The sequence below is a fragment of the Lycorma delicatula genome, chromosome 2 (assembly GCF_047948215.1).
Source record: "Lycorma delicatula isolate Av1 chromosome 2, ASM4794821v1, whole genome shotgun sequence".
In the NCBI taxonomy this organism is placed as follows: Eukaryota; Metazoa; Arthropoda; class Insecta; order Hemiptera; family Fulgoridae; genus Lycorma; species Lycorma delicatula.
This window is the reverse complement of record NC_134456.1, coordinates 216,815,504-216,840,286: the sequence shown is the minus strand read 5'-3', so window position 1 is coordinate 216,840,286 and position 24,783 is coordinate 216,815,504. Positions and strand designations below refer to the sequence as shown.

The window sequence follows — 24,783 nt, the reverse complement described above, 5'->3', positions numbered from 1 at the left end:
CTCAAGGGATGGGGAATCAAGGGCAATATGCTTGCTTTTATCCGGGGATTCTTAAATCACTGAACGTTTCATGTTCGTGTAAACGATTCACTCTCAGATAGTGTTGTCTTGGAGAATAGAGTACCTCAAGGTAGTGTATTAAGTGCCACCTTATTTTCTGTGGCCATAAACAGTATTACCAATTGTGTACAGGCTCCTGTCTCATGTTCTCTATTTGTTGACGATTTTGTTATTTACATTGCGAGCCTTTCAATACCCACAGCAGAGCGACTACTACAGAACACTATATTTCGCCTTGAGGCTTGGTCCAGGACTACTGGTTTCACATTTTCATCTGACAAAACGAAATGTGTAGTCTTTTCTCGGCTACGAAACCCTTCCATTCCACAAGTTTTTCTGAACAGAGAGCTTATTGCTATCTCTCCTTACGTTAAGTTTCTAAGTTTGATTTTTGATAGCCGTCTTACTTGGGTCAAACATATAAAGGAATTGTGGACAAAATGTTCCAAACTTTTAGATATGATGCGGGTCCTTAGTAACACCAATTGGGGAGCCGATCGGTCATATATGTTACGTTTTTACTATTCCCTTGTTCGTTCCCGTTTACATTATGGGTTGTGTCGCCTACTCTTCAGCTCGTCAAACCATGCTTAAAATGCTAGATGATGTACATCACACTTTTCTTCGGCTTGCCACAGGTGCGTTTAGATCAAGTCCTGTCGCAAGCTTACTTGTAGACTGTGGTGAACCATTACTTTGGGATAGACGAGACCAGCTTTTGTTATCTTATTTTGCTCGTCTCAAAGGACAGCCAAATCACCCGGCTTTTGACTCAGTTCTTAGAAATCCTAATTTAGGAAAGTATGAGGACCGTCCACGCTGTACTGCACCTGTAGGTGTCCGTACCCGACGTCTGCTGCAGCATATAAATGTTGGACACTCCGTCATTCTTTCCATCATATCTGTGCTCATATCCTCCGTGAAGAATAAACCTTGTAAATTTTACTTTTGACCTTACGACATACAATAAACAATCAACATTACCTACTGTCTTCCGGCAAATGTTTCAGTGTGTTCTCTCCAAGATGAACTCAGACGAGGTGATATACACTGATGGATCGAAACAAAACCATACCATTGGTTGTGCTTTTGTTGTCAATGAAAGAACTTATATGTTTGGCCTACCAGGTATTACGAGTGTGTTCACCGCTGAACTGCTCGCTATAAATAAGGCTCTAAATATCATTAGCCCTAAATATAGAAACATTCTTATTTGCAGTGACTCGTGTAGTGCTCCCCAGGCGTCAGAAAACTTTTATTCCAAACATCCTATCGTCATTGAAATTTACAACGCAATCGCCGAGTTGAATAATCGCAACACAGAAGTAAGTTTTTGCTGGGTCCACAGCCACGTAGGGATCCAGGTAATGAATAAGCAGACTATGCTGCCAAATAAGCATGTATTCAGCCTCCTTTCACCACCCGAGTTACTACCTCTGAGAGCAAGGCAAAACAATCACTGAGAGCAAGATGGCAAGGTGACTGGACGACTACCGTCGATAAAATAAACTCCGGCAGATTAAAGATTCTGTGTTGGCATGGAACTCCTCATGCAGTAAAACTCAACGTGAAGAAGTTGTCCTCTGCCGATTGCGGATAGGTCATACGAAGGTCACTCACGAGTACCTAATGTCAGGAGGGCACGCACCCCTATGCGCACGATGCAACTGCCGCATGACTGTGCACCACATACTCATAGACTGCATATGTTATGCGGCGTTGTGTCGCAAATTTAATCTACCCAGAAACATCCGTGGTATCTTGTACCATGATAATGAAATTTTGGACCGGATGTTTCTGTTTTTGTGTAGTACTAGGTTACTGCAAAAAATTTAATATTGTCATATATATTTTTTACACTAGAAGAGTTTTTAATAATTTTTTTCCCCTTGCTTTCAATTTTGATTTTTTTGGTTCTATGTCTTTAATTTTATTATCCGTGTAGGGAGTCTTTTGCACTCCCTATCAGAAAGTTAAATTAAATAAAGTTAGTTAAATTTTATATAGTTTGCTTTTCTATTATTTTAGCTTTTATATTTTAAAGTCTCTATCTGTGGTATTAGTTTTGAGTTTTATTTCACTTTTTTAACTTCTGTTTTAACTTAGTTTTAAATTTTTTATTATATAATTTGTATTAGTTTTAAGCCTTATTTAGTTTTATTATTTTAGTGTTATTTTACCTTTTTATTAAAAAAATTCCGGGCGATGATAACACACGCGTTTTTCGTACCCCCCCAAAAAAAAAAAAAATAAGAATAAGCAAATGATATAGGAGCCATTTCACAGTACTGCTCAGGGCCTACCCATATATTTTGTCAATATTGTTAAAATAAATTTTTAGTTACAGTATTAAGTTTTTCTTTAATATAACATTTAAAAATAAAATATTTATAAAAAAATTGGTCTTAATGAAGGGTGTAGACATTAGCTTTCATATACTGCAGCCACAAAACTAAAATAGTACCTTCAAGTTTTGGACAGTTGCTTGTTTGCCAGTTATCAGCCAGTAAAAGCAATTTTACATCTGGTAATATCTACTATTTTGATCGGATGAAGTATTGTGACATACCTATAGAAAGGTATGGAATCGATGTCAAAACCTTTTGAAACACCAAACAATCATAAACTGCCTATTCCACTTGAAGAGGAAGTTTTAAATGTTTATTCAACTTTTCAAAATTTTCATTTCATGCAACAAAAATTATAGTTTTAAAAAAAGTTATAAGGCATCCTACAAAATACATTATATTTTGGAAGATAATTCACTTACTTTAATCGTACAAGGTAAGGAGCCATGGAATGCTGGAAGTAGAATTAACCTGCTAATAAATATAAAAATAACTTTTTGGTTTTAAATAATTCAAAAGAATTTTTTGAAATATCTGGCCATATATACTTTCTTGTAAAACAAATTGTTGGGGATGTAGGATGTAGAGGGTATACTGAAATGAAACGACTAGCACTAGATAGGGAATCTTGGAGAGCTGCATCAAACCAGTCAAATGACTGAAGACAAAAAAAAAAAAATATATACTTTCTATGATAGTGAAAAGACATCACAGAGTAGACAATCACCTGGTTTTAAATAGAATTACCAAAACTTTCACTAATATTTTTAAAAGAAGAAACTCCAAAATACAACTGAATGCAGAGATATATTTAATACATTATTTAGGGATTTCTGTCTAGGAAATTCATCATCTCCATTTGCCACATATTTAACGTAATAATATAAGAAATACCTTGTTTTAATTTTGACATGCCTTTTAATAAAAATATTTATGAATCATGACACATAAGTATTACATTTTTTTTTTATTATTTATTTGAATAAAGGCATCAGCTGTTAGGATCGTTGGCCTGTGTTATTTAATGTTGAATTATGTTTGTGCTTTCATACTTGCATATGGAAAACAATTTCATATTTCGTGGAAACATTTCCTGTCTCCTCACTGATATGGAGATAGGAGATTCTTTTTCTAGAGATAATAAGCAAGAAGTAAAGAAATCATCCTTTCAAATATCTTTCCAATACAACATGTATGGACAATTGGTCTGTAGTTCTGAGCTAAGTTGAGGTGGTTTCTTCCCTTCCTTCAGTAGGCAAGTATAATACACATTTAGTATTATTATAAAAGTGACATGGAATGATTGTTTCTCATATTTGTTGTTAAAAACAAGTCACTCCTGAAACTGCCATAGGGATTTTTAAAATAACAAGAACACTCAATACACAAAGTTTACAAACGAAACTAAGGAATGAAGCAGTTTCCTTCACTAAGGAATGAGTGCTGTCTTCACTGGACTAAGACAGTATGTCATTCAGTAGTATATCAAGCCCACTGAAATGCAGCAGACACTCAGCCATATAAGCTTCACCATAGGGACTGGTTGTATAGTAAATATCATTACTCTAAATAATGATGTCCCATTATTGTCCCTCTTACTTAGATCTGTTTGAACCTAATTCTCAGAGAATTGATTAGAAAGTGATATGGAATGATTGTTTCTCATATCACTGATTATCTTCCCATCAATTTTAACTTTTCTTCATTATGACCATTTAGTCTCTGCCAGAGCAAACTGATGTAGATTATAACTGTAATTATTTGACTAAAGGGCAGGGAAAGTGGGGACTGGACTTCAATTCAGAAAAAGAGAATGCTAGTTGAAAGTGACAGATATGACATCTTAATAAGTAAGGGAATTATAAAATTGGTCAAGGAGTACAAATATCTTGAACATTGATTTATGTTGGATGAGTGTGACATTTTAAAACAGCTGGGAAGGGAAGGGTGATTGCTAAAATTCCACATTCTGTTCTTTGGGATAAAAGTATATCTCTAGAAGTGAAAAGTTACCTTTTGATACATTCATAAAGAATAGTACTATGTATGTTCTTAAGTCTTAACTATAAAACAAAATAGAAGATTCAGGAATCTGAATCAAAAATTATACAAAGGATTGAATCTAAGAAGATGGTTTTGTGGAAGACTCTGTGATCTTGTAATCATGGATCGCATTATAAATGATACCATTTGAATTAAAGTCAATGAAATGAAGTTAGTTTTGGACCAAATTAGAATATAGCAATTAATATGGTATAACAAATAAATATAGTCTGATCATATAATTCTGAAGATAGTTTCAACTCTGTATCTGCCCTAGGGAAGAAAATTTAGAAGACATAAAAAGGTGGATTCATGATAAAATTTTGGCCATTAAATTAAAAGGACAAGCTGAAGAAATTATTTTCAACAAAGATATTTGACATTGTGGGAGGTGGTAAATGGTTAATGCTGTACTTACACATCAAATAGTTTTTTTTTCTTTTGTGTAATGGGCTCTTCCAACTGATTATCATTCAACAAATAAAATAATGTTCACTTCATTTAATCATTATAAGATTCATGTTTAATCTTAATGAAGAAGATGGATTAAACAACAGGTTAAAAAATCCAAAACCTTGGCTTGAACTGTTAAATCAAGACACCAGCTATTCTAGAAGCCCAAGAGCTAACCACTAAACCAATTTGTCAGTTAGTCTAATGTTATGTCATAATTGCATTCTGGCACTTCTTACAACAAAAATTAGGCAAGTTAATGCATGAGAATTGATTTTAAGTTTAGGATATTTATAATCATACAAAATATTTTTAAAATATTTGAAATTAATACAAAAATAGTAGTATTATTGGTATCTATATAAATAAAAATGAAACTACTATTTCTAGCCTTCTGATAGCTCACTACAATGTGAAAGAGCAGGTAACATTAAAAAGTGCTAGACGATGTTCTCTTGGACTCTGGGCTGGTAATATGCTGGTTTAGAGTACAATTAATTCATTGTAGATCAAAATCCATGCAACAATTTTATTTTAATTCTTTTATAATATAATCAACAATGAAAAAACTAGGTTTGTTAGGAATCAGAGTTTACAAATATCAGAGATAATTTTGTGTTACCCAAGTTAAACATGTGCAATTGTGTATATGCTTACACACTCACATACTGTCACCTTCATCTGATTTTCTGTGGCTATTCTTTTTTCATTAATATAGAGGTATTTTAAAAACATACTTTATATTACATTAAATTAACTAACCTTTTTCTGTTAGTATATAAATGACTACCAGATCAGTTCAATCCTCATCAATTGGGGAACCAAAAAGTAAAAATGTATATTTCGTTAAAGTAAATTAATAATAACAATAGTAATAATTTACAAAATCATTTAGTAATACTGATGAAGCTATTTTGTTTTATCGGTACATCATTCCAAAACAAAATAGGACATGATAATAAATCATATGACAAATTTGAATTTCGATCATGTACGTTTGTATCGAAGTCGTCGACGTATCGTGCGAGTCATATTGATACACCGTGGTACGTAAAAACTATTATCGATTTTAATCGATGATTTCTTACTGATTTTCTTCGACTAATTATGCTACAACAGAGAGGTTAGGCACATGTTTATGTGTAGGAGTTACTGTATATTTTTTTCAAAATATTCTTTTCTGAAAAAGTATAACCTACATGGAAATATTGTGTAATAAAATAACTTAATAATTTATTAAGGTACGTGTGTTGTAAGGTATTAGACTTTTCATTTTAAATATTATATTAAGCAATACAATAGTAATTTCTGTTAATACAGTTATAAGAAACATTGAACTAAATTCTTTCAGCATGGCTAGTTTTAGACTCATTAAAAATCAGATTATTTTGCAGTAAATTTTATTTTATTGCTTGGTACTTTTGGTATTCAGTTCTATAAAAACATACTTTATTTGATTGAAATTAGTTACAAAGTGTATAAAAAATTAGTTACAAAGCTCGTGAAAGCTGCATATAAATATTCATTTATTTATTAAGAATATTTGGGCAAAGAACTATAGAGTAATCATATTGTGTACATGACTTGAAATTTGATATAAATCATGGATAGAGAAACAGAAATAAACAACGTTAATTGTTTACAATTATAAACTCACCTCCGATTTTGATGAAATTTGGAATATTTCTTATTTAGGACCTAGCTGTTCGTTACATTTGAAATTTTTCGTCTGAAATGCCTTTCATTCTGGGTATATCTCTCGTAACTTACACAGTAGCCTCACCAAAAATTTCGTAATTTAACACTGCACAAATGTGAATTACATTATTTTCGGACTAAATAATTTGATTGTTTGTTAATTAAGTTAAGAATGAGATTAGATTTACATAAGATTAAATTAAGTTAATTAGCGTCTCGGCCTTTCATCCGGGGTCCCGGTTTCAAATTCCGGTTAGACATGGCATTTTCACACGCTACAAAAATTCCATCTCATCCTCTGAAGCAGTACATAACGGGTGGCCCCCAGAGGTAAAAATTTTACGTTAACTTCGGTGCGATACACTTTATTTTCGGAGTAAATAACATGGTTTGGTACTTGATTGTTATCGCCCGCCAATTGTTTTGATGCAACTATTTAAGATTTCATGAGAAAATGAATTAGTTTATTTAAGGTGGAGAAAGTATATTTTTTAATGAAAAGTTAAAATTACAAAATACTTTAGATTATGTTGACTCCGTCTACTGACGAATCGTACGTATTCCAGCAGAACCTAACCAAACATAACCATTTTTCCCCCTACTCCCCTTGGCCGGACATGCAATTAAGCAAAACTCAGCCCAGGAAAATGTTCTTTTATTCTAAGGGGGCCTCCCCACGTACCGGCTGTGAATCCGCTATGGCAGGTAACCCCCCGGTCGGATATTTTCTTTTCTCTTTTTCATTTTGCCTGCCCCAAATCCCTGAAGAGGGATAAAAGGGCCCGACTATGTAGTTCCTGGGCCCCTCCATAGGGACCGGGTCTAGGTCTGTACGATTCAGTGCCGTCTTTGCTTCTAACCAATGGGGATGGGGGAACCGGGGGAATCTAGACTGACTATGTCGCTCACGAACCCCACCCCGTTTCTGATACTCGATCTTTTTTATTTATTTCTGCAACCTAGGATCCCCTGCAGTCCCCCAGTCGTTCATCGGAATTGACACAACTAAGCATGCCTACCCTCGCGACTGGGGCTATCTACCCATATTCCTGCTCTACTAACACCTTCTCCTCCTGCCCTCATAGTACTTCCATTGCAAAACCTCCACTTTGTCCCAGTTAGTCGGTGAGACCAACATGTATGGTATCAAATCTTCCAGTTTTAACTCCGTCAGTCCAGCTCTCTTGTAGGTTTTTAAATGTGCACCTCAAATTGTGCACATTTAAAAATGGTATATGATACCGAATCACACTCTATACAATACATACATGATGGAGACTCCCTCCTCCTGATACCATACAAGTACACTTCAAAATTCTCATGGCCTGACAAAATCTGCTTCAGGCCAAAGGAAACATCACCATGCTTTCTGCAGTATCACGCCCTCAGGTCAGGAATCAATTTTCTAGTCCAAAGCTCCCTTTACACCAGATCTCCACCTATCCTGCCACATATCCAGCATCACAGACCTGACCTCTGAGCTACCTCAATTTTCATATTTGACTGCTCATTCCTTTATTAATAGATCTATAGGAGGTACCCCTGCTAAAAACACATACCGCGTCATAAGAAACTACGAAATGCAGCAACCACACTGAGTAGAGCTCTACAGTGTATGCTCTCCAATCTGATTTTATTCCTTTGCCTATTAACTGCCTCTTTCCAAACCAATGTGGCATACAATATTATTGATGTAACTACTGACATGGCCCCCCCTCTTAGGAGCCCTGGGTGCTACCTGTGATGTCATCAAATGTTTCAAAGCAACGAGTGTCCTCTCCGCCCTTTGACAACAGTCAATATATGATCACTGAAATGCAGTGCCAGATCAATCATCACTCCCAAGTACTTAACCTTACTGCTATGTCGAATTTGGTGACTCCCAACTAATAATGTGATAGGATCAATCCTCCTCCGCCCAGGCATTGTAACATATTGGCACTTGTTAGGAGCCAGTTCCATGCCATGGTCATCAACCAACCAACTATCAAGGCTTATGCTGCTTTACCCATCTGCTGTATCTCTTGCTCTGTCCTGTCTCCTATCATAACCACCAAATCATCAGAATACACAATTGTATTCACATACTTTGGCAAAACTGGATACCCAATACTTCATCAGAAACTATATCCCAGAGTAGGGGGCCCGCATGGAACCTTGCAGGACTCCCCCAAACATCTGAAAACTGAATCTGCCTTCAGCCGTTTACCTGCCACAATCTACTTCTCATTAAGATATTCTCCAATTTGCTTAGTCAAATAAGTACTAATACCTCTACGAATCAGTGCTACTATTATTACATGCCAAGACAAGGACCCAGTTGCATTCTTCCCCGGCTCGTATTTAACGATTTGTGGCATTCTACACTGATATTTATACCATCCATATTACGGAGACATAAAATAGATCGACTCTGTTCATCGTTGAATGCTTCAATCAGAATCGATCCGTCACGTAATTTCCTGATGTTCTTTGGTGAACCACTTGCACCTGTTATAGTTTTGTTTATTAAGAAAGGTGAAACTTTTTGGAGGGAGCCACCTTCCTGACTTTCAGAGAACAACGAATCTAATATTTTTAAAATTCAAGTCTAATGATTTGCAGTTCTCTTCAGTAGGACTTTTATCCTTGTCAGACAAAGCTGACAAGGTCTTTTCACAAGACTAGAAATAGTGGCTTTTTCAGATGGACCACCAACCATCATTGTATTTATTATTGGAACTGAAATTTGGTCCCACGAGTACCGGTGAAAAATGGACCACTCTAGCAGAGCGCACGCGTACTGGAGCTACAGCTAAATACAACTGGGTTCACCCTGGTGCCCAGAGGACACCGAATGTAAATGTAAGAAATATCAGTGTAGGATGTTGTTGTGTAGTTGTATAAGTGTGTATGTTGTAATTTAAGTAGTGTTCTTGGTGTAGTATATGTGTATTGTGTAAGTATGAGTGTTCTGCAGCTCACTGTATAGTGGGAAGAAAAGCTGCAGAGGCTAGGCTCGTGGGGATGCCAAACCCCAAAGTCTTAAAGAATAAGACTCCCCATCGGGGATTTTTCAGGCAATGGCACAGTACCTTATCCATTACTATGATGAATCCTTCTGTAAAAATTTTGACTATTTTTTTTTAACTACTGCATAAAATTGTCACCATTCATTTCATCATGATATGCTTTGAAAAATCGGGATTCAAATACCCATAACCATCATTCAAAATTCCATTTTCACTTCCTACATGCATTACTATTAATTGTTTAGAGCACAAAAGCATCTTTTGTGCTCTTTATTTCTTTATCCACCCATACCTTTCCCAATACATTTTCCACAAAAACTCAAGTTTCATCTACATAATAAATTGTCTTACCCTCTTCACAAAATTGCTTAATTTCTCTGAAATATTCCCTACATCATGATGTAACATCTTGTTCAGTCAATAAAGAATTATTTTTTGTGGTCATGAAATAAAAATTCATTGGTTTTAAAACATGATATAATGTACTTCTAGAAAAATTTGGCAGTTCAGAATCAATATTACTGGAATTTAATATTCTATTCAAGTTATAAAGTGCATTATTGAAATAAAATGAATGAACTTTTTTCTGATAATGATTTTAGTAAAATTATCCAACTTTTTAATCATTTTTACACACATTTGAGTATTTTTAGCATTAACATGTTTACCATCAATTTTTTTGTTTCTTTATTGTATTAAAAATTGTTCTATTTCTAGTGCCTGTTGCACTACTTTCTTTCTGAGCAATGTTTATGACTGCAGTTTCAGAGTTATTTTTTTTCTGAGTTACTGAAGGATTTTCCCGGATTATGTTTCACAATGAATCATTCATTGTTAAAACCCAATTGGTGCAAAAACACAGGGTAAATTAAAATTAATGGAAAGTAACATTGAATAAGACTGTATTATACCTTATGCAGTAACATTATAACACAGACTGAAATATTTTCTTTCTCTGAATAATGGTGTGAAGCATTACAAATGATATTATCATTATTAAACAAATAACAAAGGCTTAATAAAATTTTTAATTGCTTATCATCGGCTTGCCACCGCATCAGATAACTAATAGCTTATAGTACATTATTATATGCTTAAAATAGTAATTGTACTTGTATGTGGAAGTGACGGAATGATTCAGCCCAAACTATTGAGATATAACTCATGCATGTTGAATTCATATTTAAATTTGCTGCACCATTTCATGACAGAAGGATTAATTATATGTTAAATTATTAGCCGTATTTATAATAAAATTCTTGATTAAATCATTTCTAAATCTTAATGCTTTTATTGATAAATAAATATTAGGTGTATCTTTCTCCGTTCAATATCTCCAAGTATTTATCACTATTTAATAAGCCTTGTTTAAAATATAGTACTCTCAAATCTGTAAATTGCAGACATTCGCCTAAGAAATGGAAAATAGTCTCATTTACTTTCAAATTGCACAATGAGTACTTAAAATTGCTAACTAAGCTACATTTGAAAATTAAAATTTAGTAATATATATATATATATATATATATATATTACTAAACTTTAATATATATATATATATATATAAAATGTTTGTTTTATTATTTTTAATTATCTTATTATATCTACTGATGATGATTGTCTAACAGTTAAAATGAATGTTAAAGATATAGTTTTTGTAGTTATAAATATTTAAATTTTAAGTACAGTTCTGAAGCATTTTTCTTTCTGATATTGTTAATTAAGTCTTGCTAGTGTTATATATTAGATAGAAATTGGTGGGAGTTCTTATCTTTTAAATAAACTGATTGATTTGTATAATATTATGGAAGTTTCCAGTTATTTATTGTTGCTTTCTTGATTTGAGACCGGTAGGCAAATGTTTGCCTTATTTGTGTAATGAGTATACCTGTAGCTTGGTTACATCTGTTGATCGTCAAGGAATAATGTATTAATTAGAATCCTAAAGCAGGATGGTGGCTGGGGACAGTATTGTGGAGCCATTGCTAATAAAAATTAATTGGATCACTTGGACCTTGTAGGTATCAACCTTGCATCCCAACTGTTTGCAGTACTCAGTCATATTTGAAATATTTATTATATTATTATTATTATTATTATTATTTAATATTATGTATTATTATTATTATTAAAATATGTATGCTAGTAGTGTTTGTAGATTTTTTTATATGCTTCTAAATTTATATAATTTATTTTAATGTAGTCAATATGAAAATGTTTCCTGTTAATGAGGCATATCAATATTTTTATTCCTTTGCTTTCATTTTTATATACTTATATTATTAATTTTATCTTAATCTTTTATTTTTTCAGTATAATGGGTGTTCGAGGTTTGACAACTTATATAGCTAATAATCACCGAAAATATCTAAAAAAATATAAATTACATAATTGTTATGTAATAATTGATGGAAACAGTTTAGCATGTCAACTTTTTGTAAAATTTACTAGCAAGGCACGCTGTGCTTTTGGAGGAGATTACGATAAGTATGTGCAATATGTTAGAGATTTCTTTCTTTTGTTATCAAAATGTGATGTAAAAGCAATAGTTTTATTTGACGGAGGATATGAACCAAGAAAAATTAATACAGTTATATCAAGAATGAGCGACAGAATTGCTGCTTTATCTCATGTAACACCTGGATCTCAGAATTCTGCTATTATATTTCCTTTGTTAATGAGAGTTGTATTTAAGCAAATTTTAAAAGAAATGAATATACCATTTGTACAATGTGACTTTGAAGCCGATCAGGAAATAGCATCATTAGCATACAAATATAATTGTCCTGTTCTTAGTTATGATTCTGATTTCTATATCTTTGATGTTAGTTACATACCGATTCCAACATTAGAATTTGAAGCAACTCCATTAAATTTTGAATTAGGACAGACTTCTGAAAAATATTACATTAATTGCAAAATATATAAAATAGATTACTTTTTAAATAGTTTTGGTGGTTTGGATAAATCTATGTTACCATTGTTAGCTTCACTTCTTGGAAATGATTATATAAAAATAACGGTATTTAAAAAGTTTTATTCACAACTTAAAATTCCCAAAGGGAAAGGAAATCCACTTCAAAGAAAGATAGCTCGAGTTATTGAATGGCTTAGAAATGAAACATTTGAATCAGCTGTTAAGAAGGTAAGTTTTTTTTATGTATTTATATTACTGTTAAAAATTAACCATTTTCATCAATAATATAATTTTATTAATTTTCAGTGTGTGATTTTCTGGAATTAGTTATTCATAAACTTAAAACAATTCTTTTTCTGTATTTTTAAGTATTTTTATATGTATAGAAAATTCTTACTTAAGTGTCTGTCCAAAGTCTATTGTAAAGGAATGATATAGCAACAATTTTACAGTAGAGGTTACTTATTTTTACAAAAAAAGAGGTAGTAATGGAGACAGAGATCTAATATGCTCTTGGTTCATAACTTGTTAAAAACTTTTACAAGGCTTTTCTTTTTTGTAAAAAGATGTCAGTTAATTTAGAGAAATTGTTCTAGATATTTTTTTACAGTTTAACTCTAATTTTGCAATAAATGATTTCTAATGTCTTTTATAGTTGAACTTAAGCCAAAGCAGAATTCAGTTTTTTCTCCTTTTGAAATATTTGTAATTTATCCAGTAAAATTAATTTACTTAATTATTTTTATGTATACGTGTTATGTTCGATTGATTTGCAATATATTTCAATTCTTTTTAATATTTTTCTCTTCATTTGAAGTCAACATCAAACTATTAAAAACAATTTTTAACACTGTAATAACCCTTAATTTGTTACCAACTCAAAAATTTTAAAATCTAAAGAGAAATTAATATAGTTTTTAGACATTATTTTAAAAATAAATTTTATTTTACATTGTTTGATTTTATTTTTATTTAAATTATGGATAGGTTTAAAAAAGAAGTGCCCATATAAAAAAAATGTTCAGTCATAGGTAAGAAAGCTTAATAAAAATATACGGAAGTTATCAAAAGAAACAATGTAAAGATACTACTACCCATTATGAACTAAAACTTTCTGAAATAGGTAGGAAATGATTTGTTGTTTTATTTTATCCCTTCCAACTAATTTTTTTGAATTTTCTTGCAAAAACACCAAAACAAACATATGATTAACAAAAAAATCCCTTTCAGCACACTGGAAGGCTGAGGTAGATTTCACCTATGCTATGTAAGGATAAAAAAATATTTCCACCATAAAGTTAAGAAACAACTTCAAATTTACGTTTACCATACAATAAGCTCCAGCAACAAGCTTCAGCTCTTACAGCTCCAGCAACATTTTCATCATCCCTTGCTGTAAGGGTTGGTTTCAGACAAAAGCTTTAGGTAATGTTTACTACTTTAAACAGATTCTATACTGTGCCTATTAAAGAAGGTATGATTTTTTTTTTGTCTTTGAAACCCCATTTTTTCCATCCCCTGGGCCAATCAATGGTTGGTGATATCAAAAAATTTTATTTAGTTAAGTTATCTAAAGAATAGTAGGAACTTAAACTAATTTGATATTTTACTTAATAACAAAGTTATAGCGATATTTTGTTTTTTTAAAAAAAGCCCCTCCATTTCCACTTTCATGGTCTGATTTTGCCCATTAATGAACTCAACCGAGATTTTGAGTCATTATATTTTATGTATCAATTTGAAAGTCATTGGCGCAAAATTACGGCAGTTATCATGTCCACAAGAAAGTGAAATATATATATATATATATAAATGTTTATATAAACTTTTGAACTGACGATGGTTTTGGGTTCGGGAGGGATATGAATTGCGAAGATATGTCAAAATTTTCTAGAAGTCGAAACATGGTACCCATTACAATAGGTAGCTTTCTTATGAAATCTACCTGATAGCATCATCACATTGTTAACAATTCAATAGGCATTAATGTAAAAAAAAAATTAAAAACTAAATTCTCATAGGCAGTGTCATTTTTCATCTTAAAAGATTTTCTTCAAAATGTGTTTTAGAAAAATCTTGTATCAGGATCACCAGAAAAACTTCCTCTAAAAAATATTTTTTAAAAATCATCAAGATCAGCCCTTTTAATAAAGAGTGAAAAGCTTAAACTTAAATTAAAAGGAAAACTTAAAGATCAAATTGAGAACCACCTGTTGGTTAATGATAAATAAAGTAATTGATACTTCAAATAACGAAAATAGAAGTAAACAGAATTCAAAAACAATAACATAAACACTTTTATCAAAATATGCCAAGAATAGTAGCAAATAGTTATCACGATATTATATATTAACCTAATTAATAAAAAATTAATCAATGTATTCAATAAAAACAATTACAATGTGGCATATATGGATCTATTAATTCCTGCTTTAAAATTTTATAAATAAAACTGATAATAGTGATGGAATCTAAAATAAACTGCATATAAGAGTATATAATAAAGTGTAGTGATTGAGATGATTATGTTAACTTTAGTAGAACAAATAGAACATTTAAAATATCATGATTTAAAAAACAATATAACCCCTATAATGGAAATAAACCTGAGTTGTCATCAAATACAATTGAACATGTGATTAATTTTAAGCATACCATATTAATATGCCTAATAATAGTTTATTAATTTTAGAGTATAAATATAAGAAAGACAAAATTCAGTTAGAGAAGTATAAAATCTACCATAATCTTATGAACCAGTAGATTCTATTTAACAACCATGAACAGGCTAAAATTAGAACCAAAAATATGAATTGAGTGGTACCCTTTGCAATAGAGGTAATATTATATTCATTTTAATGACAGGACTGTTGTAATAACTTTTTAATAATTTATTTTAATGATATTTTTAATTTTACAAAATTTGGCTGAGGATGTTTTACTAATTGATGGTTTTACCAATAAATTATTACTTAAATTAACCCCTATTCTTGTGTTTCATGTATCCATTTATTTTTAGGTAAATTTCATAAGAAAGCTACCTACTGTAATGGGTACCATGATTCTACTTCCAGAAAATTTCATCTTATCTTTGCGTTTCACATGCCCCAGACCTCAAAATCACCGTCAGTTCAAAAGTTTATATAAACTTATATGTTGCTTATAGGAGCAATCCATATACCCTGCAGGAATTGAAGAGAAATATTACCAATGCCATCCAGGAAATAGATAGTGTACAGCTAATAAGAATGGCCAGGAATGTGGGTCAAATGTATTGACAAGTGGAAATAATTTTCAGCACCTTTTGTTAATTATTACGAAACTGTTTGATAATAAACTATTGTTTATAGACTAAACTAAATGGTGGGACCTCTTAAGTAGAACACCTGTAGCTTTGGACTGGATTCACTTGTTAACGAGCCAGTTGAACTTAGTAGATCCAGGGTTTCTTGTATTGATCATTTGTACATTCAGTTTTCATAAAGCAACAAATGACATCTGTCCAAGTCCTACTGTTCAATGCAATGACATTACTGATCACTTTACAGTCACATTATATGTAAGGTTATATTCAGCTTCAACTCCTTCAAATAAGGAAATCCAAATCAAACAAATTGATTATGTTCTTCTTAAAGATGCGGTGTCTAATTCTAACTGGGCAAGTGTATATGCCTTTATTGATGTTGACACTGCACTCAACACTTCCTTAAACATTTTTTATAAGGCGTTACACAAACTACCAGGAATATATCCTTAAAAGGCAATATCATTAGGCAGAAACATACACCTTGGTTAAGCAGTGTTTTATTAAATTGTATTGGGAAAAATAATTTAATTACAATGCATTTTACATCCCAACCCCATCCGGTTGCCACCCCCCGCTAGCCATGATGGACTTTAACGAGAGTCGTCTTACCCTCTAATTTTTTACATCTCAGTGTAATAAGCCAGGCCACGTTGGGATACCACCGATGTAAATGCTTCAGTTGACATTTACATTGGTGAATCTTAAACTTGGCTTTAGCCTTCGCTGTAGGCCTCGTCCGGACATTTTGAATGTCCTATATCGTTGCCCTCTGAACTAGCTAACCGAGTTCACGAAAGCATGAACCCTGCGCCTAGTTATATTTTTAAATGAGCCACTTTCTTGTAAATGGAAAAAATTGCGTAGATTTGAGGCAAACTGAAAAAACAAAATACCACCAAAAATTTTGTCTGCAACAACAAAATTTAGTTCTAGTTCCCTTAGTGAACTCAACTTTTAGTTCATAACCCAAATTGAGGTAAACTTATGGACTTCGGTCTGGTCCACAAGGGAGAGGCAAACAGACCTCCTACTCCCACTCCATCACAGAGTCCTGCGTGACACATTTACTTGCTTTCTACTATCTTCAAGATGTTGCTACACCTCACGGCTGCGTGGGATCCATGCCCTCAGCAGTGCAGTTGCCATCCCGTCGACAGTGATTTTTGCTCATTCAAAACCTGCCCTCAATGCATTATACAATAAGGTATTAAACAACCTTATAACAAAAGTCTACTCAAATATTACAAGAAATTCTGCAATAAATTAAAAACTGACATTTTACAAGCCAATTATGATTTCTGTTAGGAAACAGCAGGAAAGGGTGGAAATTAATTAACAAGCTGATAGTTTGTTCCACAAACTGGAACAAACAGGGAATTACAAAAGTTAAGGAACGAAAACAGGGATATTGCAACTGAAAAACTATGAATAGTTGGCATATTAATAACCATTTTTTAAATGTAACTAAATGAGCTTTCTGATAAAAACATTGATTTAAAAAAAATTTCATTGATTATAATTTATTTTTTGGTCAAGTAAAGTTTATCTTTCTTAATTTTTTCCCCCCATATTTCATCTGAAATTAAATATTGTCAAATCTTTAAAATCAAAATAGGCACTGGGTATTGATGGGATTAGAATTAAATCAATTAGGGTAATAATGAACACATCTCTGAAGTCCTAGCGTGTATCTATAGCATGAGCATGGCTAAATGGGTTTACCCACAGTATCTAAAAAAAATGTTATTGTTTCAACTAATAAGTCAGGAGGCAGTGATTCTCCCAATAACTACAGACTATTTACTCTTCTATTTGTCTGCAAAGATTTTTGAAAACCTTGTTAGAATGCAACTATCTCTCTACCTTACAAAAATGAATTATCTTAGTAAAAAACGGTTTGGATTTAGAAAAGGGCTCAAGACCAAAGTTATAATGTTAAATCCACTGGCATCTATTTACAAGAGGGTTAATAATGACAAGAAAGCTGGAAGCCTCTTTCTTGACATCAAAAAAGCATTTGACACTGTAAGGGACAATATTTTTTTAAGTAATCTGATATAAATGCTGGTGTACGAGGGATCTGTAATGATGGGTTCGCAAGCTTTTGGTTAAGTAGAACAAAAAAAGTTTGTATTTCAGACACATTAAACTTTTATAGTCTAATAAAATATGGGGAACCACAGGGTTCAGAACTCTGGACCAAACTGTTATCCTAATTTTCATGAATTACGTATGTGAAGGAAAACTGAATGACAAGATCACAGCTTTTGCTGTAAGTGATACGGCACTGAGTTACAGCACAGATAACGGGGATCTTTTGCATTTAGTATACGAGGATCTTCAAAAACAATCTATGCTTTCACGTAAACACATTGAGTATAAATCTAGGAAAAACCAAGCTACTCTCCTTTAAGATAAGTTCAATTGCAGACTAGCCACTGGTCTTCAGAGTGCACACTATTGGATGCTTAGTAGCAACCTGTGGATATGGAGTGATTGTGGAAGCTGACTGTGTCAAATATCTTTGCATAACATTAGATTCCTGATTGAGTTGGAGTTATTATATGTTTAAGAAAATAGCTTCTCTTCATATTATAAATACTTAAATTATTCTTTATCCGTAGCTTTAGCTCAACCTATGTAATAAATATTGTATACCATACGTTAGTTAAAAGTAGACTACAGTGCAAAATTTAATTATAAAATGAACTGTAACCATTTTGCTATATGATTGTTAGTACAAAATAATAATGTACAAGTATGATTATAGTATTTTGTTGTAACAAAATAATAGAATTGATGAATTCTAATTTACTTTCCATCACAAAATAACTTTTTTTGTTGTAATAAATATATTTGTTGTAGCAAATATAAGCTGGTTATCTCCTCCTGTACAGGTAACCCTCAAGAGTACCAAATCTCTCGCTTTAAGTCAACTAATTTTGAGAATAATGTCAACAAAAAATATTAAAATGTAAATATTGTTTTGGATGTAACTTCATATTGTGTAAAGTATTACTAAGTTTGATGTAAATTATTTTGCAAGAAATAAGAATCATTCATGTATTACAATTCAATCATTCAGTTTATTTATACATTCAATATTTGATAAATTAATTAAGCAATTATTACAAAAATGTTTAAAAGAATATTTATATTATTTTATATTTTATTGCTTCATATCCAAATCAAAATCTAATTCAAAAGTAGTCCAGTTTAATTAATTAATTTTTATACATTAGATACACTATATTTTTGTTGGATTTCATAGTTTCTTGCAATTTCAGTCTTCTTTTGTGTTCTTTTTATTATAGAAGTATTGATTGCCACCTTCTCTGAATAATTTAAATATAATTTAATTTTTCTTCCGTTAATTTTTTTTGTTAAATATTACACAATTTTATATTATTGTAATACATGTTCTTGATCACAAATATAACGCTAAAAAAACTAATAAAAAGAGAAACACAACATTGAATTCTTATTTCACTGTAGATGCAAATGAATTAAAATAATTCATAGAAAATGATCAAATGAAGAAGAAAAAATAAGTAACTAATTAAATATCTTTAAGAGTGTTTTAATGATCTTGTAGCTTTGATTTCTGTTCCTTAATTAGATAATATTTATATTTAATAAAGTTAATAGATAAACTGTTTAAATAAATTTAACAGTAATTTTACTGTTTCATTTAAAAGTTAAAACTTACATACGTTTAAAAATTTGTACTTTCTCGTATCTGCTAAAATTATAACAGCTTGAGATATACAGGTTTGATCATGTATTTTTTCCATATTTATTATTTTTAATGATTATAATTGCTAATTGTTGCAACTACAATAGCTATAAATAACATAAATTTGAAAATTAAACTTTTGTCGTGACATATTGAGTTAAATTTTATAACAAAACTTTTTTAAAAAAAAAAAATTGCTTCAAAAGTAAGTTCAGTGCAAACATCCTCATGAAGGATGATCATATAATTTAATTTACATTTGTTCATCATTAGATCATCGAATGTGAAACATTTTATTATATAATTTGGTTCAGAGTCTCATTACAAAATTAAAAATTAATATTACAGCTGATTGTCATGAATAAGAACATAAATTAAAATTAACAGTTCCTTCGGGAAGTCTGTTTTTCCAAGTCTCATTCTTGAACACATTACATATTCTAATCTTATATTCTGGGTAAAAATTTCACTTAAAATTGGATGAAGTTTGAATAATTAGGTATTTTTTTCATTGTATAAGAAAATTCAAGAGGAAACTAAACTGCATCTGAATTAAAAAGTCATTTTATTAGTTAAAAATGTTATCTGGTAAGGTAGTTAAAAGTAGGCTGTTAAAGTTGTAATACTACTATTGGAATTAAAATTTATTTATGTTTTTTATTTTAAATTCATGTTGTATATTACAAAGGAGGCCAATAACAGTTGACGGAAACTGGGCAGTCACGTTCATTGTTTTATAGCATTTTTTTTTTGTAGTATTATTTTGAATGCTGACTAAATCATGTTCTGTTAGATATGGTTATAACGTTCTTGACAATGAAAAATGCTAATTTTTTTACATTTAATTTATTAAAATTAACTTAACCATTCTCAAGATAGTAACTATTTACATGGAAATCTTATTGTATAGTTTTCTAAAGAAGATGAATCAAGTATTGTTTATTGTGAGCATTATCTGCACACTGTATACGTATATAATTAAATTTATATTTGAAAATAATTGTATTTTTTATTTGCGTTTCGTTTAAACTAAAGCAAAAGGACTTCTTCTTTAATGGTTTTGTTTATTGAAATTTGTACTCACTGTATTAGTTGTAATCTGTTTACTGGTCATACTAGATTTTATGTAGAAGAAATAACCTGTTTTAATGAATTTTGACAAATGAATTAATTTTTAATTTATACAGATTTAAATCTTAGTAATGTCTTCCACTTCTTAATTCAAAATATTTATTGTTGGGTTCTTGACGATTAATGTTTTTCAGATTTACTCGTTCACCATGCATTAAAAAAAAATTCAGCAGGACAAAAAATTAAACCTGCTATCTTTAAATAAAAATAGCTCTCAAGGTGCATTTTATTAAAAAATGACAATTGATGAAATTTAAATCAACTTAAATGTATTCTGGAAATATTTTTTTGAAATTTAAAACAGTAGTTCCTTTCTTCATCTTGATATGACAAATTTTTTTATGAATATACACTATGGATATAATTTTATAAAAGAATTCAAGGGAAGAGATTTTAAAGCCAATAAAATCATAAACAATTTTTCTGCAAAATGTTCTTGAAATTTTGACTCGGTGTGGGGGGCTTGTAAATATGATGTGGCACCTAGAGAAACAAAATGAGTTTGTTTTCTTATAATTTAATATTATCTTTTGTGATTTGATGAAAACATGTGTACTTGTATTACATCTAATATATACCTGTGAATGACTTTATCATGTGACTATTAGTAATTAGATGGCAAATTTGTTAAATTAGTTGAACCTAGTGTTTCTACTAACATGACATAATCAAATTATCTTGATCTTTTAGCTTTGTCCACGTACACTTTGTTTAATGTTTTAGTGCACACTGATGAATTTATACTATCATGAGAACATCAGCTGACCAAGAAAAATTAATTTCATTTAATAGATGCTGAGAGCTTTTACATAATTCAAGTTCTGGTTTGATTCCTGGTCAGACCCATCTGATCTAATTATATCAAAATAAATATAATGTTTATTTTTATTTAATTACTTTTAATTTTTCAGATACTTGGAAGAATGAAAAGAATGAAACATAGATCCGTAACTCATAAAATAATTGAAGTTGTTAATGCTTATACCGATTTTAATGTTACAATTGAACCATATTTACCAATAGAGTTTACCAAGAGAGGTGTAGTTGAACAGCAAGATAAAATTCCTAGAATTGATTGCTTGGCTCTAAATGATGAAAGTACTCCAATTTCTGAAGAAATGGATGTTGAAATGAATCAAGATAATTCAAAAGAAAGTTCTTCTGAAACAGAAAATGAGGAAGAAACTTTCAGCGAATTTCAGAATGATGATGCATGTGTAGGAAATGAAATGGATGTAGAAATGGCTGAAATAACAAGCAGTATAAATGAAGTAGCCGATAATAGATCATTAAAAATTCCACCTTGGTTAATTGAAAGTGTTCGTAAAGGAAATATTGAGTCTTGCATATTTGATATTTTAACATTAAGAACATACTTCGCTGTTCCTCAGGTAGAAGAAAGATTTCATAAAAGTTCACATTTAGCCAGCATATCTTTAATAAAACTAATAAGTAAGTTTTTATTAGGTAATTCTTTTAAGGATATTTCATTATTTACTAAAAATGAGAATGGCAGAGTTCAGAGGTTTTTGTTACATCTTTCTGAAACACCTTTAATAGCAGATCTTAATAGTGTTCCCAAGTTATCAGTTGCAAGCAGAAGTTTATTGCTGTTAGAATGTTTGAATGTGCCATCAGAATTTTCTGCCGACTTTCTTCCAGATGAATGGAAGCTTTATTTTTGTGCGATTGTGTTCTGGTTGAAAAACTCTGGTCAACCATTAATAACAGAGAGTCATGTATTTTCTTTATGTTTATGTATTGTTGCTTTGAATCTAATAGATTCTAAATTAGGTTACTTCAGAAAGAAAATACCGTTTTATAAAAAATATGGGAAATTACAAAAAAAGATTATCAAAGCTAGAGGTTATGCCATAGTTGAAAGATACTGTGATAAAGATGATTCAGTGGATGACAGTATAAGTTTAACAGAAGTTCATTCAAATACTGAAGAAATTCCTAAAGAATTTCCTTCAGCTGTAACCATTAAACAAATTTCATCATCAATAAGTACTGAAGATTGTATTGCAGTTTTTGAAGATCTTTTCCGTTTTCACCTGTTAGATGAAGAATTAAAAGATGATAAAAATCTGTTTTCTACCAAAGATATTCATATTTTTGCACAGTTTCAAAGTTGCCTTTATCATGCTATGTTACTAAACTCATTACTTGATTTACCTTTTCAGCAACCTGTTGTTTCACGCCTTTATTCAGGCACATTTGTATATAATACATGTATGACTCTTAACAATTGCAAGAATGTCACTAATTTTATTGATTCTTTATTAAAGCATTCATCAAATATATTAACTTTGGTTAAAGAAATGCTTTCTGTTTTGACTCGAGTCGCACCGGTAGAAGTTGTTAAACCACCAATCAAAAAGAGTCGGCATAGGAAAAGAAAAAGAACACTGAAAGTTATTGAAAGAAATGAATTAGAAATGAGTGATAAAAATGTGGAAGAAACACCAGAAGATAGTTTTTATGATAAAAACAATGCTTTTTCCCTATTAACTTCAATGTAAATTACATGAATAAACTTGATATTTTAAAACCTAATCCTGATTTAATTAAACTTTTTTGTCTTCTAAAATTTAATTCTATATTTTTTATACCTACAGAAGGTGGTTAGGTATTTTTATGTTTATGTATAATGGAGACGTTTTTTCCTCTCATTTTACACCCATACAAATATTTCCCTCCACAAGTGCCTTGCTATAAACTGCTTGGCTATACTTGCATACTTTTTTTGTTTTTGTAAAGGTTTTTCCAGTGTTGTTTGATTCAAATGTAAGTTTTTCAGATGGCATTTATAGTTAGGACTAATATAATAGTCAGCTGAAGTATTGGTTATTTTTTAAATCTTATAATTAAACTTTTTAATATAAATTTCATAGAAGTTTTAAAAATGTATATTTTAAAAAGTGGTGAGTAATTTTTATTTAAGAATGTTAATATATTTTTGAGCAGAGTAATATTATTGAGTTTTGGATAAAATGATAAATTGCCATAAAATCTGACACTTCACATCAGATATGTCTTTCCAGTTAAGACAGTAAGACAGAAGTTTACTATTTGAGTAATTGTTTTGAAAACTTTAAAGGGTTTGGAATAAAGTAAGATGCAAACAGTCTGAGCCATATTCAACTGATTCCTGTCAGTCACCAAAGTTAAGAACACTGGCAGTGGATGCCGTTTTGATTATATATATCTTTTTTCTTTACTTATTTATGCTGAGTAATCTACCAATTCAGTTCAGGTGAATCCAGACTATTCGTCCTCCAAGTTTGAAACCTGATTTGGGTTCTCCATCAAAAATTATGGGGAAATCTTTTGGGAAATTCAATTGAAACATCAGGGACCCTCCAGAGGGGGTTGAAGTTTAAAAATGGCATATTAATGCCGAAATTATATTTAAGAATTGTACATACCCATATATGTTTCTAAAGGGGGTTGAGTTCTGTCGATTCATGCAACTTTAGAAAGGGAGAGAGGTAGAAAGAGAGATAAAAATATAATCGTCTAAATTTGTAGATTACTCCATCACCCATCCACTTGTTACCTTACAGTTATTTAATAGGGTAATGTAAAAATAAAGTACTAAAAATTAATTAAGTTAATATAGAAATGCATCGGTAATAGTACACTTCCTTAGCAATTTCACAATTTAATTACTGTAAAATAACTTTTAAAATAAAAAACTGTTTACATTAAAAATACATAGAAGTATGCTTCCAGAAGTGCAATTTTGATGCAGTTAACCGTACTGTCATCACTGCCTGCTCACTACTGAGGGAGGAACTGCATCATAGTGGTGAAAAGATCTTCTGAATAAACTTTAATATTATTATTATATCTTAAAATACAGACTACATTTTACAAGTATAAATTTTTTTATACTAAAATGGTTTGTTTATTAATAGTTGTATAATATTTTGAAAATAAAATGAAGAAAGCTATTTTATTAATAGCATTTATTAATATCAATAAAATATATTTTTATTAATGACATTGTAACTAATATGTATAATTTGTAAATAATAGTATAACCTTGTAAAATATATTTGTTTTTCTCTTTA

At 30.9% G+C, this 24,783-nt stretch overlaps 1 protein-coding gene across 2 annotated transcripts; it reads left to right on the top strand.

Annotated features, from left to right (window-relative positions):
* The first annotated feature begins 5,987 nt into the window (after positions 1 to 5,987).
* ast (single-strand DNA endonuclease protein asteroid) lies at positions 5,988 to 24,783 on the top strand. Of its 2 annotated transcripts, none has more exons than XM_075357194.1 (3): positions 5,988 to 6,145; positions 11,927 to 12,758; positions 21,616 to 24,783. In XM_075357194.1, the coding sequence occupies exons 2-3, from the start codon at positions 11,931 to 11,933 to the stop codon at positions 23,227 to 23,229; spliced, it is 2,442 nt and encodes an 813-aa protein (XP_075213309.1). In that variant the 5' UTR covers positions 5,988 to 6,145; positions 11,927 to 11,930; the 3' UTR covers positions 23,230 to 24,783. The 2 variants fall into 2 exon arrangements, with proteins under 2 accessions (XP_075213309.1, XP_075213311.1); XM_075357196.1 differs by having other exon boundaries at positions 6,000 to 6,161.